This window comes from Oryctolagus cuniculus, chromosome 5 (assembly GCF_051225735.1).
Source record: "Oryctolagus cuniculus isolate XC-2025 breed Fujian yellow rabbit chromosome 5, ASM5122573v1, whole genome shotgun sequence".
In the NCBI taxonomy this organism is placed as follows: domain Eukaryota; kingdom Metazoa; phylum Chordata; class Mammalia; order Lagomorpha; family Leporidae; genus Oryctolagus; species Oryctolagus cuniculus.
Window position 1 is genome coordinate 23,963,411 of NC_142871.1, and position 16,245 is coordinate 23,979,655.

General features: G+C 36.1%; 1 protein-coding gene across 16 annotated transcripts in view; it reads right to left on the reverse strand.

Annotated features, from left to right (window-relative positions):
- UTRN (utrophin) overlaps nt 1-16,245 on the reverse strand; it is a 580,255-nt gene that overhangs the window by 336,669 nt on the left and 227,341 nt on the right. For all 16 annotated transcript variants that reach the window (XM_089333656.1, XM_089333655.1, XM_089333653.1 and 13 more), the window contains 5 exons: nt 10,220-10,399; nt 7,901-8,029; nt 7,419-7,589; nt 4,616-4,777; nt 4,088-4,225 (listed from right to left, as the gene is read on the reverse strand). In XM_089333656.1, coding sequence (XP_089189782.1) covers nt 4,088-4,225; nt 4,616-4,777; nt 7,419-7,589; nt 7,901-8,029; nt 10,220-10,399 — 780 coding nt within the window. The remainder of the gene's footprint in view (nt 1-4,087; nt 4,226-4,615; nt 4,778-7,418; nt 7,590-7,900; nt 8,030-10,219; nt 10,400-16,245) is intronic.

A 16,245-nucleotide genomic window follows, 5' to 3' on the forward strand; every position in this document is an offset into this window, starting at 1 on the left:
TCTACCTGTCAAATAAAAAAATCTCATTAATAATGATAGGAAAGTAATTTATTGGTACAAGTTTTTTTTTTTTTAAGTTTTAAAATGAGGGTAGTCCTCATTCCATCAGTTGATGGGTAGTCCTGGGTCAGGTTAGAAACAACCTAAACACTTGTTGACTTTATCAATAGAGTTAACAGTGCTTGTCTGTAATATTAATTTTATTATCCTAATGTCACATGTTCAAATTTTAGTGAGAGTGCATTTCCAGATATTTAAATATATATAAATATATATAATAAATATATATATGTCTAAGAAAGCAAATTCTACTTTTTAAGCAAATGTGAAATAACATTGAAATAATGTGTCTATTTAGGAACTAGTATGGAATAAAAAGACTGGAAATATATTTTTAAGAAAAGAAAAAATTAAATATATATTTCAGATTTTCATTTCAAATAGCCTAATTTGGGGGTGGGGAAAATTGGTTATCACAAAATTAGGCTCAGTTGTTCTTCATCTTAACTTTAAGGAAAAAGAAAATAATTCAGTGAGAGTATTTATAGGTGGTAGGTGTTTGGCACAGCAGTTAACACACCACCTGGGCAGCCCACATCCCATACCAGTGGGCCTGAATTTCAGTCCTGTCTCTGCTCCCAATTCCAGCTCACATAGACTTGGTGAAGCAGCAGATGATGATTCAAATACTTGGGTCCCTTATGCCTCGTGAGGAAGACCCAGACTGAGTTTCAGGCTCTTGGTTTCAGCCTGGCCCAGTCCTGGCTGTTGCAGGCATTCAGGAAGTAAACCAGTAGATGGTGAGATCTTTCTCCCTCTCTCTCTCTCTTTCTCCCTCTCTCTCTCCCTTTCTCTCTCTCTCTCTCTCTCTCCTGTCTTTCCCTTTCAGATAAATAAATCTAATCAATTAATTGAACAACTAGGAATACGAATAAAAAGATTTCCTGTTTCAGTAATCATGTCAGAGAAGTGAAACTTTGGTTCCTGTTCTGCTTGGCTCCCATGCATTAGCCAGAATCTTACCAAGAGGTCATCTGTTTTTATAAGACCCAAAAAGGTTATAGGTTTGTAACTACTTGATTGTGCTTTTCAGACACGTAACTTTGTAGTACTTTCCTCATTTTGCATCATTGAATATTACATGCCAGAATTTTTTCTAATCTGCTCTATTCCATTATGTTGAGAGTCACTTTTACAAGTTAGCAACCATCACAGGCCCAGGAATCCTGCGTTGCATCCTCAGTTACTTAACAGGCTATAACTGCAAGGCTGCCAGTACCTGAGGGGTCAGAGTGAACTGGGAGTTGAGTATGTATCAAAAGGTTTCAAATTTTTAAAAAGAACACATTCATTAAGACTGTCTCTTTTTCTATTTAGAGTGTAAAGATAATCCAGGGTTTTTCTGAGCCTCATATTTTTGTAGAAGCAGCCAGACAGTTTAGGCTTGTGCTTTTAGTTTCCAAAAATAGGGCTTATTACCCAACAGAGTGATCCATCATAACGCCCTATTAAAAAAAAAGTCCTCAAGATCTGGCAAATTTTACTTTTCTAGAAAATTTTACTTTTCTAGAACTGTGCTAGACTACAGAAATCCAAATATATTACAGGTTAGTACTGAAATGAGATAGTGTCACATGACACAGCTTATGTCACATGAAAAAGCAAACCACAGTCCAGATAGATGAAAGAGTTTATCTGAAACAGAAGTTTGTGACATTTTTTAAGTTTTATTTTTATCAGCATGGGAAAAAAACTGTGGAACTAAGCAAAATTAAATATTTATCAACTATTTACAAAGACTTTTCAGATCCCAAACAGGTACCCTCCTCCAAGAAAAAAAATCCACAGATAAAACATAACCATGTAAGACTAATCAGAAAATTTAAATGGTTATATGTTAAAGGTCAAGTAACTAGAAGATAAACATCATCAAGATAATATTTTATAGCTCATATTACAAGAAGTCAATATAGTTATTTAATAAAGGGCTTAGGCATATTTGAAAAGTTAATATCCTAGTAAACAAATGGGAAAAGGTTAATAACACATGTTTCAAATAAAGAAATGAGTTCTTTATTCTTATGGTCCACAATTATGTTCGCACACAGAAACCATCTAGAAAGTTTTTTTATTTATAATCTATTTTTTTAATAAAATGCTGACACCAGAATCTACCTGGAGAGCTTTAGATTTAACTGGTTTGGGGTAGATTTGGTCATTGTTATTTTGTTTTTAAAACATTGCCAAGTGATTCAACTGTTCACAGTTAAGAACACTAGCTTTGAAAACTATGCATTTGAAGAATATATCATAGCAAACATTACTTACAATAAATAATGCAAGTGAAAGCAAAATAAAATGAGTCTATAATAGTATATATTACTACTTTTGGAAAAGTATTAATCTATTAAGCTTAAAAGTCATTTATATATGTTCAGAAATTAATAATTTGTGATTTGCTACCCAAAGATGAGTAAGATGTGGCCTAAATCCTCAAATAAGACCCAGGGAAGGAAGATGCTTCAAAAATGAATAACAATAAAGCAAACAATTATATATAATCAGATATTAGAAACAAAAACAGAGCTAAGTCTTGAAAGATAATACATTTCTCAAATAAAATAAGGACAAAACTCACTCTGGGGAATGGGAACAAAATTAGGAAGATCCCAAGTGTGCTAAGGCATGCAGTGTGTCTAGGAAAATGCAAAGACAACAAGCCCCGCTTATACTACATGGCCAAAACAGGAAAGAGGCAGCCAGAGGTCAGATGGAAGCAATGGCAATCACTGATGAACACCTAAAGGTTTTCCTGTATTTTTCAATATTTTCCTGAACAATTTCTTAGATAATAGGATAACACAATCAGCTATGACATTGGGGGATATAATTCTGAGGAAGATACTGAGATGGGTGAGATCAAGAAAAACCGGATAGAAGAAAGCCAGTGGGAGACCTATTGGAATTAATAATGGGAGAAAATCTTAAATCTGAGCTTTGGAAAAAACAGTGAACTAACTCAGAGAAAAGTCACTTTGCCTTGATCATGAAACAAGTAAATACATAACATATCTAAGCACACTTAACCTCGTGTTAGATGGACCTGATGGTTCTAAAACCTACTATATTTTGTGTGAGGAACAAAGTATGTGAGAAACAAGAGATAGTTGAAAATGATGTTGAGGATTCTACCTTGAGAGAGTGGCTGATTTCTAAAATAATATAGAGAATGAAGTAGGAAATATGGGGCAAGGCATGAGGGGAGAGCAAGTTCAGAAAGGGACACATCAGAAGGTTGTGGCACACAAAAACGAGGCTAAAATTTTATCTAGAAGGGATGACCAAGAACAGACAGCACCTGCACATTTAATATGCAGCTGAGATGATAGTTTGCCATTTAAAATGAAATGGGTAGTGAATCGTTTTACTAGAATAGAAATCATCATTTAGCAGCTCACAAATTTACCAGAAAATGTTTTGACATGGCCAAGACTTCCACGTGTAAAATACAGAATTAGGAGTGTCCAGTGAGCTTAGCGGTTAAGATGCTAACATCCTTCATCAGAGTGCTAGAGTTTGATCCCCAGCTCTGGCTTGGGACAACAGCTTCCTGCCAAAGCAGACCCCTGAGAAGTCACAGAGATGGATCAAGAAATTGGGTTCCCATCACCTATGCTGGCAATCTGGATTTAATTCCTTGCTCTTGACTCTGGCCCTGACCCACTCGCAGACATCGCAGGCATCTGGAGGAATGAACCAGTAGATGAGAGCTCTCTCCCCTTGGCCTGCCCCGCCCCTGCCTTTCAAATATATATTTTTTTATAAAATTAAAATACAGAATTGAAGGAGGAAGTCACTTCTTAAAGAAACAGATCTCTTTAAGATTTCTTATACAATCAGTAACCTAAAAGGGATGGCTTTTTCTTTTCTTTGAGTCCTGCCCAATCCAAAAATATAATCATATCTAGTAATACACACTAGAAAGAAGAGAGTGCTCCAATCAATTTTAGTGTCCATGAATGTAAGCAAAAACATCAAACACTAAATAAGTTCATTAAATTCCCCAGATACGCGCCCACCATGATACCTTCACTTTGTTGTATCTTGTGTGCAGAAGTAGCAACTGCAAACGAATCTTTTCTTTTTTACTGTCCTCCATAGGCTGAGGTAACATTTGTTCCCCCCTTTGTAGAACATCCTCAATCAGGGCCCTCTCTTCATCCATCTGAGTGTTTAAAAGGGAAAAAAAGTACTCACTTATTATAGTACTCACTTATTATAGTCCAAAGCAGGACGAAACCATTAAACTTAGTGTCAGTCAAGATATATTAAGGTGAATGATCCAAAAGTCATAGTTCTCTTAGTAAGTTGCACATTTGAAGTTCAGATACCTCAAAGCTAGTTTGGCACAAGTTGGCTAACACTGAGGAAAATGTACCAATTTTTTAAAGCATCACATAAATTACTTAGCAAATCTTAAACTGACATTCATCAGAAAATCATATTGGAATCTTTCTGAGTGGCAGACTCTGTGGATAAATATTATTGATACAAAAACAAAACTAACAGACATGAAAATGATAACATAATGGTTTTGAAATTTCCTTAAACCAACCTTTTCACTGTCATCACTGGATTCCAAGTGTTTTTCCACAACTTTTAACATATTTTCTACATCATTTTCTAATTTTTCCAAGTCGGAGTAAGGTACACTGGCTTCAAATGCATCAGTGGTAACCAAACATTGGTATGATAAGGGCTCCTGACCAATTAGTAACTGCAGAAGGAAAAGAGTTCTCTGAAAATACACTCTGTCTTTTCCTGAAGATTTTAATTTTTCATTATTTTAACTTTTCATTATCATTTAAACTGTTTATATCTATAAGGCATAGTATGATAACTCAATACATGTCTTCAATATGTGGAGATTAAATCAGCTTAGTTAACATTTCATCTTAAATATTTTTAATTTTTTATTAACATACTGCACATATTTACAGGGTACAGCGTGCCATTTCAACAAATATATATAATGTGTGCTGATCAAATCAAGCTAATTATAACATTTCCATTTCCCTGTCATTACTTACCATTGTAACCTTTTAAAGCTCCTTTCTTCTATTTATTAAGAAAATACATAATAGGATATTATATTCATAACTTGACTCTCATCAATAATTGAAAAGAGAGGAACTGGCATTAATTAGAATTGGATTTCAATTCATTCATTCATAATGCAATGGTTTTATCAATTTGGGCTTCTCTGAATTACTCCCTATCCCTAAACTCTAGCCAGTGCTATGAGGTAGTGTGGCAGTGACTGTGGCTGCAAAGAATACAGTGTGGTGGAATCTGAGACCACATATGAGCATGGTGAAAAACAAGGCCATGACCCAAAAGCCATTCTGCCACACAATGAAGAATGACCACCTGCCACCCAGTGCAGGGACACTCAACAGATTATCTCCCTGGTGCTTCTCCAGCAGAATTCTCCTTTGTTTTTAATACTGAAATGTCAAAGAAGTATAGATTTCTCAATACAATATTTTCAAGTAATCTCTATATGAAAAATTACAAATATAAATAATATACATATGCTATTCAATTCACCTAATTTTGATTTTACAAGCTCCCTGTATACACTGCCAAATGTATTCATTCAACTTTTGCAACAAGTTCAAGAAATTCTAAGAATTTAACCCAAGGGCATATTAAGATATAGATGAGCAAAAATATGAGAGAATTTTAACAAATATAATACTTATAAACCATGACAAAAGTGAGTAATTAACTTGATAACCATGACAAATTACATATAACTCACTCTATAGCACTTACAAACCATATCAAAGAAGAATATGTAAAACTATATGAAATTACTATATTTTACTACCATTTACATATGAATAGACATAAATACCAAAATGTTTACAGAGGTTATTTTTGGGGAGAATGGTAATTTTGCATCTTTGTACTTCCTCTCACCCCATTCCTATGTCTTATACATTATTTTTTATAACAAAAAAATTTGTCCATGGATATATTGAAAAGAATAAAATGAGCTTAGGTCAGAACATAAGGAGGTAAGAGTGAGGTTAAGGAAGACAAAAGCTAAAGCAAGAGTTTTGCTTACTTTAAGTTATAAATAATCTAAGTGTATTCATAAGCTAAAAAAGATAATGTAGCCTATATCAGATATTTCAAAATAAAGCAAGATTGGACAATAAGTACTTCCTGCAAAAAAGAGGATCCTTCCTCTTTAATAATTTCAATACACAGCTCTCTAGAGGTTGAACTAACTGAATATTAAAAAATGTCACTTAGTGAGCCCAATTGAAATCCTTAAAAATACAGAATCCTGTGTTGGAATGAATACCTGGTACAAATGACCCTGAAGTTGGTTATCTTTTTTTTTTCCACCAAACCACCACAGTGTTCTCATTTCCTCAACTTATTTGGGTATGAAAACATGAAAATAAAGTGATTCATTTTCTCCCCTCATAAAACAAGAGTAAAATATGTGAAATTAAGATTCATAGGCCGGCGCCGTGGCTCACTTGGCTAATCCTCCGCCTGCGGCGCTGGCACCCCAGGTTCTAGTCCCGGTTGGGACGCCGGATTCTGTCCCGGTTGCTCCTTTTCCAGCCCAGCTCTCTGCTGTGGCAGGGAGGGCAGCAGAGGATGGCCCAAGTGCTTGGGCCCTGCACCCACGTGGGAGACCAGGAGGAAGTACCCGGCTCCTGGCTTCAGAGCACCGGATGTAGCAGCCGTTAAGGGGGTGAACCAATGGAAGGAAGACCTTTCTCTCTCACTGTCTAACTCTACTTGGCAAAAAATAAAAAATAAAAAAATAAAAAATTTAAGACTCATAAACAGAAAGAAAAATTACACAAGGTAGCACAAGCATTCTTATTTGAAAAAAGAAAAACTTTTATTTATCCTCATCTTATTTCAACTCTACTTATAAAGCTCTTTAAGTTATTAAATTAATGAACTTATTAGACTGAGGCTTAAATTGTGAGCTTAACTGTAACTTCTAGATTTGTCAACATGTAAAGCCCAAAATTGAACAGCACAGTATATGCAATAGGAGGGCATATGTAAAATATGAATAGAAAATAATGTGTTTAACATTCATGCCTTGCTATGGAACTAGTCAAGATTTCACAGCCAATTCTAATCTCTGGTAGAATTTTTAAGACTTTTTCTCAACTGAATTTTTTTTTCAAAACTAGTTTCTTGTTATACTCTTTTATATGCATAAGCATAATTAAATAAAGATATATCTTCCATTCAAATAACAAGTGATTAAAACTATTTTAATATTAAATTTCTCATGGAAATACTATATAATTGTTTATCATTTTTATACATCTATCTCTAGGAAAAATGGTTTTCTAAAAAATAGAATTACTCACTTTAGCACTTTTGATGTGTTGAGACACTTTGTCAAAGTTTCTGTTCAGTTCAGCTAACTTTGGTTCCACAAGCTCTCTGCTTGCACTGCCACGGGCATTCATCAAAATAATGGCTTGGTCACGGACATTTTCAACCTGGAGGTTGGCATCATCCAGCTCAGATATCAAACGCTAATTGTAAGAAAAAAAAAAAATGATCCCGTGAGTAAAAACAAAACTAAGCATGGGTGTGATGCTCACTCAGCATTACAAGTAGTATAAAGAAATCTCTGAGATTCCTGGTTAGAGATTTTAACACACTGAATTAGCATAACAGCTCTTCCTAGGTTCACGGGAGATCTTAGTTTCTCCCACCAAAATAAATGGTTTGTGAATCTGCACGGGTAAACAAAAGATGTGCACAAGTAAATCACAACATCCAGTGAGAGGAGATGATGGCAAAACTTTCCACTCCCAGAAATGGCACTGATGGCTTGTGCTACCTTCACGATTTCTTCCCGTTTACTCGCTGGTTTTTTTTCGATCTCATCCAACAGAGCTTCTGCTTGATAAAGCCAGGTACTTATGTGAGCAACATTTCCATCAAATATTTCCAGCTGGTTCTGATGGCTCTACAAAGGAATTAATGAAACGCTGACACAGTCACATAACATACTTAAGATGAGAAGCTGAGAAGAGATATAAAAGACTTTCAAAGAGCAACTTGTATGCTACATTTAAAGCAACTTTCTACCTTCCTGCCCCTTTGTCAGGAAATCAATCTCATTCCTAAAACTGCACAGCCATGGTGAATTTATTGGACTTAAAAGTCAACACAATAAAAAGTTGAAGTTTCCTTTTCAGTTGCATTACAAGTTTGTTTCTTATTCCTCATTCCTAGAACAGATCTCATTTGCCCCCTTTCTTTCATATTTTTGGAAAAAACTCACTAAGGATGTAAGAATACAAAAGAATAATGAAAATATGGATTGAATGAGATTCTGCCTGCCCAAGCAGACAGGGTTTATCTTTTGAGCTCAGTATCCTCAGCACTTAATGCTACAACTGGCACAGAACACAATAATAAAAGTCTGTTCTAATGCAGGACATAAAAAAGCGATTGAGAAAAACAGATTTGAAAACAGAAACACTTAAGCAGATTTTAATAAGGCAGTATATGAGGCTAAGGCAAGAAGCTAAAACTTGATAAAAAAAAATAATGAGGAACTTATAACATTAATAACTTCCAGGAACTTTATTTTCTAGTATGTAAATATAAGAAAAACATAGAACTGTTTTTAAAGGAGACAAATTATTAATCTATAATACAGAAACACTGTTAAAGAAAACATGAATTAGTAAATGAGAAAGATTTAACAGATCTGGAGTCTAACAAAAAAAAATTGATGGCTATCAGAATTACCCTTAGAAAACAGGAAAATCCAATGTTCTGATAGGACTAGAAAGATATTACCCAAAAAGAAGATGTAAAAGGTATAGATTGAAGAAGGGTCATAAGAATGACAAACAAAGCTAGTAAGAAAAATAAAATTTAATGGGCATATTCTAAGAGCCAACAACCTCATATTCATTATCATATTCAACCTTTAACAATTCTGTTATATATCTATTTCACATGTATTCCCATTTTATACGTGGGGATTGTAGCCTAGTGACACTGAATAACTTTTCTAAGGTTATACAAGTAGTAGGTCATGGACTGTAGATATAAACCTATGACAGATCAAGACCAAAAACCATGATCTTCACTGCCCTATACATACTGATTGATTTAAATATATGCTTAAACATGATAATTTATAATTTCTTTTCTCTATCCATTGTCTAGTAATTCTATGAAATTGATTTAAGTCCTAAAGTAAATGGAATGTAGACCATTGTAAAAATTAAGAGAGGCAATAAGAAAGGAAAGTGGAGGAAGGGTTGGAGTGTGGTCGGGAGGGAAGGTAGGGTGGGAAGTATCACTATGTTCCTAAATCTATACACGTGAAATACATAAAATTCATTTATCCCAAAAAATTTTTTAAAAAGAATAATTTATAAATGACAATTCCATATATGGTATAGTGTGGGTAGGGTTATGTATATTTGTTGTTGGTGCAAGAAGGATAAAAAAAAAACACTATCAAAATAAAATGGTCAATATCTCCACAAAATAATTAACAGTGTAGTAGTACAACCAAAACCTAATTACATATAACACTTATGATAACCATAACAGATAAACTGGCTGCCTTATGTATAGTTAATTAAGAGTACCACATGCTTTGAGTCATGTAATCATCATAAAAACTACAATGAGGTAGGAACTGCAATAATATCCAGTTTACAGACCAGAGAGCTGAGGCTTAAAGAGAGTTTAAGTAACTTGATCAAGGTTACTCAGCAGTCAGAATTTTCCTATCAGATGCTAGAACCTGTCCTCTTAACTAGTATACCATTATTAGAACACTATAAAGATTATGTGTGTATATGTATATATGTAAATATATTTATCACTGTGAGAGTATGAAAAATACAATATGAAATCACTACAATGAAACAGGCTACATTTACTAAAACATTAAAGTACATATTTATATGTATATCATGAATATTTTATTGTGTAATAAAGAATGTAAATTCTTTTTAGTTATTATCTTTTCAAGTGAAAAACTGTTTCTAATGAATTAATTAATAAGCAGAACATTACTGGAATAGAGAGAAGATTGGATTTGGAATTCCAATGAAAGTCATATTCATTTTCAAATATGGAAAGCACAGGAGAAGATTTTTGTCATTAAATTTTTTCTGGAACGTACCAGCAAGGTGTTGCACCAATCCTCGGTCCAGGTGCGCACCCGGCTCCACCCAGCATTGAGTACACAGAGCCTCTCTTCTAGCAAAGGTTCACTTCCCACAATCAAGTTCTGGAGGGCAGCGCTACTCTCTGTGATGACATTTAAGTCAGTTTTTCTCTTTTCCAGATCCTTCAGAACATTCTAGAACATAAGATCACCAGCACATACTTGATCTCTCAGAACACTGTAAAAATGTATACAATTTTAAAATGCCAAAAAAACCTTTTCTTCCACAAAGCTCTGTAAAACTCCCTAATACTGCCACCATGAGACTTCCTAAGTTCCTAAGGAAATAAAAATGTTGGGCTGGTGTTGTGGCACAGTGGGTAAAGCTGCCAACTGCAATGCCCACATCCCATCTGGTTGCCGGTTCAAGTCCCACCTGCACTACTTCCAATCCAGTTCGCTGCTAATGGCCTGGGAAAGCAATGGAAGATGGCCCAAGTGTTTGGGTTCCTGCAACCATGTGGGAGACCCAGATGAAGCTCTTGGCTCCTGGCTTCTCCCTGGCTCAGTCCATCCATTTCAGCCACTTGAGACGTGAACCAGAGGACAGAAGATTCATTCTCATTCTCATTCTCATTCATTCTTTCTCTCTTTTGTGCACGCAGGAGCGCGCATTTTCTCTCTCTCCTCTCCTCCCACCCCCCCCCCCCACTTAATTCTGACTTTCAAATAAGTAAAGAAATAATATGCTGTGGTGTAGCAGGTAAAGCTGCTGCCTACAGTGCCAGCATCCCATGTGGGCACTGGTTCAGTCCTGGCTGCTCCACTTCCAATCCAGCTCTCTGCTATGGCCTGGCAAAGCAGTAGAGGATGCCCAAGTGCTTGGGTCCATGCACCTGCATGGTAAACCTGGAAGGAGCTCCTGGTTGCTCAGCTCAGCTCTGGCCATTGTGGCCATTTGGGGAGTGAACTAGCGGATGGAAGACCTCTCTCTCTCTCTCTGTCTCTCTCTCTCTCTCTCTCTTTCTCTCTGCCTCTGCCTCTCTGTAACTCTACCTTTCAAATAAATATTAAATCTTTAAAAAAGAAAAGCAACTTACAATGTTTAATTAAGCACATATCAAAGAATATAAGAAATTCAGAAGTGGAAATGTAATTATTTCATTTATTTTAAGTATCATTTATTACCCACAAACATCAATTATCTTCATCATAACTTTAGATATAAATAATCAATTTCATTTTCAATAACTAAAATCTGGCAAAACACAAAGATTGCAGAACTCACAATTATAAAAAATTCATATGAATTTGTTTCTTGGATTACCAGAAGAAATTATTGATGTGTACTATACTTACTTCTAAGGATTACATATTATACTATAACTCTTGCATAAACACTATAAACATATTTTATGTTAAATAAATAAAAGAAGAATTAGCAAGTCTAAGGCTGCAGTTATAGTCTTAGTAGCTCTAGTCTTGCAAGTGATGAAATATATATAATACTCTGGATGGTATGATGATGATTTGATTCAAAAATACATAGGTTTGGACAATATGTATAGTCACAGAAACACAAAGTATGTTGAAGGTTGCGAAGCTCTTTCTTTTCAACATAGAGTGGGCATTTGGTTTAGCAGTTCAGACACTGATCAAAATGCCTTTGCCCCACTTGGGAGTGCCTGGGTGGGATGCCCAGCTCTGGCTCCTGAGTACAACTTCCGGCTGATGGCAAACCATGAGAGATAGTAATCGTGTTCTGACATGCATAAGAAGATCTGAGTTCAGTTCCTGGATCCTGGTCTTGATCTGGCTCAGCCGCTGCAGGCATTTGAGAGGCTTGGGCCTGCTACCCACCCCTCGTTTCTCTCTCTCTGTCTCTCGCTGCCGCTCTCGCTCTCTCTCATTCATTCTTTCCTTCCCTTTTTAACTTAATTTACCAAGCATTATGTTGTACATATGTCCTACTATTACTACTGTTGTACCTTTTAACAATTGTCGTACCTTCTTAAACCAATATTTAAGACAATTATTTCAAGGAGCTCAAACTTCAATATAATTAAATCACCAGAACACGTATGAATTTCAAATTCATAAGTCAGAAGCTAAGCACTTGGTCATATCAATTGCCGATATACTTATAAAGGCACTAAAATATTTCTTTTCAAGTGTTCGTCCCCAGTAGGGGAAGCAAAGAATCCCCACAGGCATACAGCATACAGCACTGCTCTCTGCAGCCAAGGCTCTGTGGAGTCTTTCCAGGCCTTCTGTGGTTATGTACTGATGGACTAGAATCTTCTTTAACAACTACAGAAAATAATACTAAGTAATGAAATTAAATAGCATGCACAATGCTAATAGATTTCATAAAAAAGAAAATCACTAAACAGAAAAGAATAATGTTTAAAATATAGGATAAAATACTACTTAGGAATGAAAATGCTATTTAAGCTTTGCATTGAAAATAATTTTACATAGCATTTAAGTAGAAATACATTAAATTTTGAAAGATGTAAACTCCCTAAAAATACATTTTTAAAAATATGATTGTATTACATATGAATCTTTCATTAGATTTATACTTGTGATGAGAATATGCTGCATGATTTGTATATACTCTCTTCATTATTTAAAATCTGAAATAAGATTAAATGGAAATCTAAGACTATCTAGCTACAGTAAAACAAACTTATTACTTACAGTTACTATCTTAAAAATTATGAAAAAACTGAAAAACTAATTGAGTTTATAAGTATACAAAGATAATTATTAAATATTAAATACACAAAACTAAGTATCACTAATATACTATTAGAAATTAGTAAAGAAAAAGCATACTTTTAGTAAATTATAATTAAAGTAAAATAAATATGTAGGATAATCTTCTCTGCATATTATATATAATGTTTACGAAAGGAAAAAAATCAAAACATTATATAAGAATATAAAGAAACTAGGGGAAAAATAAGTACTATGTTACCTAAAAGACTCAATATAACAAAGATGGTAACTCACTTATAAACAAATTCATACACATTTAAGGTAATTCAAATTAAAATTTTCAACATAATTGTTTTAAAAATTCAAGAACAATTAGCCTCATGTTCATTAAAGAATATAAGCCAAAAGAGATGCATAAAAATACAGACATTAGCAAGAATCTGGATAAGAAGCAAAGTAGCCAGGACGTGAACCAGACACTCCAGTATGGGATGCTGGCACCCTAAGCAGTGACTTAACCCGTTGTGCCACAATGTATGCCCCAAGGAAATAACGTTTTTTTAAGATTTATTTGAAAGACAGAGTCACAGAGAGAGAGAGAAAGACAGAGAGAAGGAGAGATCTTCCATCCACTGGTTCACTCCCCAAATGGCCACAGCTGGGCCAATCCAGGAAGCCAGGAACCAGGAGTTTCATCCAGGTTTCCCACATGGGTGCAGGGGCCCAAGTATTTGGCCCATCTTCTGCTGCCTTCCCAGGTGCATTTAGCAGGGAGCTGCGTGTGAAAGTGGAGCAGCTGGGACACAAACCTGTGCCCATCTGGGATTCTAGTGTCACAGGTGGAAGCTTAACCCACTATACCATAGTGCCAGCCCCTGGAAATAACTATTGATGTATGCTATGAGTTAGCTAACAATATATTCATAATAGCATTATATACAATAGTGAAAATTGTAAATAACTTAAATGGACATGAATCGAGAAAGGAAATGTTCCAAATAAGAATGAAATACTATACATATCTCTAATATGCAACACAAAAGCTCTATAAGGAAAAAATAAATATTAAAGATAAAGATTTTTAAAGGTCTTGAAACATGATACAATTCCTTCTTTTTTTTTTTTTTTTTTTTTTTTTGACAGGCAGAGTTAGACAGTGAGAGAAACAAAGAGAAAGGTCTTCTTTCCATTGGTTCACCCTCCAAATGGCTGCCACAGCCAGCGCGCTGTGCCGTTCCGAAACCAGGAGCCAGGTGCTTCCTCCCAGTCTCCCATGCGGGTGCAGGGCCCAGGCACTTGGGCCATCCTCCACTGCCTTCCTGGGCCACAGCAGAGAGCTGGACTGGAAGAGGAGCAACCGGGATAGAATCCGGTGCCCCAACCAGGACTAGAACCTAGGGTGCCGGCACCGCAGGCAGAGGATTAGCCTAGTGAGCCGCGGCACCGGCCAATAATTCCTTCTTAAATATGTTGTGACTATACATGTTGATATATAACTGGAAAACATTAGCAGGATATTCTTTAATTATTTGTGATTTTTGTTCCTGTCTTTTTTTGTTTTATATAATAGAAATTTTATGCAGTTACCTCACACAGTATTCTCTCATTACCTATGCTTTTGCTTCCCTTTTTTTCTTTAAAGATTTATTTTTATTTTATTTGAAAGGCAGATTGACAGAAAGAGAGATTTCACATCCAGTGGTTCACCCCCCAAATGGCTACAACAGCCAGGGCTGAGGGAGGCTGAAACCAGGAGCCTAGAACTCCATCCAGGTCTCCCATGTGGGTGGCAGGGACCCAAGTATTTGGGCCATTTTCTACCACTTTCCCAGGCACATTAGCAGGGAGCTGGATGTGAAGTAGAGCAACCAGGACAACAGCCAGTGTTCATATGAGATGCTGACATCACAGGCAATGGCTTAATCTACTGCACCACAATGCCCACTGCTGGGGTTGTTGCCCACAAGCAACTGCAGTCCAAAATTAATAAGTGGAAAATTACAGAAATAAGCAATTCATTAATTTTAAGTCAAAAATCATTCTGAGAAGTGTGATAAAATCTTGCATCATTCTGCTCCACCCAGCCCAGGATGTGGGTGGGCCATGCGTCCATACTGTATATGCCACCCTTCAGGCACTTAGTAGCTGCCTCTTGTATCAGATCAGTTGTCATACCACTGCAGTGCCTGTATTTAAGTAACCTTTCTTTTACTTTACAGTGGTCTCAAATTGCAAGAGGATATAAGTGCTTATTAAGATGGAAAAGGCACTAAATTAGTGTATATATATGTAGGAAAAAGAAAGTATATACAGGGTTCAGTACTATATGCAGTTGGTCACCTGCACATCAGGGGATGCTGCTGTATATAACTCATGTTCCTCATAAGTAAGCAATGGTTTTTAATGGTTTTTAAGGCATACTGTATAAAAGATAGTATTTCCTTGAAAAACATAAAAAATAAATGTTGATGCCTTTCTTCTGCATCCATCCACAATACACCCATGAGTTGCAACACTCATCATTCTTCTCACACATCCCTTTCTCTACTTCCTTGTCACTCAGACAGCTCATTGCATAACCACAGTTTTCACGAGCTATTTTCTAGACTGAGAATGCTCTTCCCAGGACCTAATATCTTGACTTTCTCTCCAGTGTCACCTCCACAGAACGTTCAAAGGAGGCAGGAGCTGTGGCACCTGACAAGCTCACAGCATCTTCTCTTCAAGGTGCCCTCAACAAATACCTGCAAAGGACACAGCGCTCTATAAATAGTCGTGACTGTATCAATCATTCATTTCTAGCACTTCTCTCCAGGACTCTTGTTTCTTTCTTAAGAAATAAATTAAGGAAAGCAGAATGTCTTGGTAAAACAACTACTTTTGTGTTCTTTCAATTTTTTCTCCATGGCAGAAGAGAAAGCTGGCAAAGCAACTCTCTATTCCCTTTTATTTCAAAATAACTATAGAGCTAAAGAAAACTCCTATATTGATTTTTAAAAATTCAATTCCAGGGGCCAGTGCTGTGGCATAGCAGATAAAGCCGCCGCCTGCAGTGCTGGCATCCCATATGGGCGCCAGTTCAAGTCCAAGCTGCTCCACTTCTGATCCAGCACTCTGCTATGGCCTGGGAAAGCAGCAGAAGATGGCCCAAGTCCTTGAGCACCTACGTGGGAGACCTGGAAGAAGCTCCTGGCTCTTGGCTGTGGTTTGGCACAGCTCTGGCCGTTGGGGCCAACAGGGGAGTGAACCAGCAGATGGAAGACCTCTCTCTCTCTGCCTCTCCTTCTCGATCTGTGTAACTTTGACTTTCAAGTAAA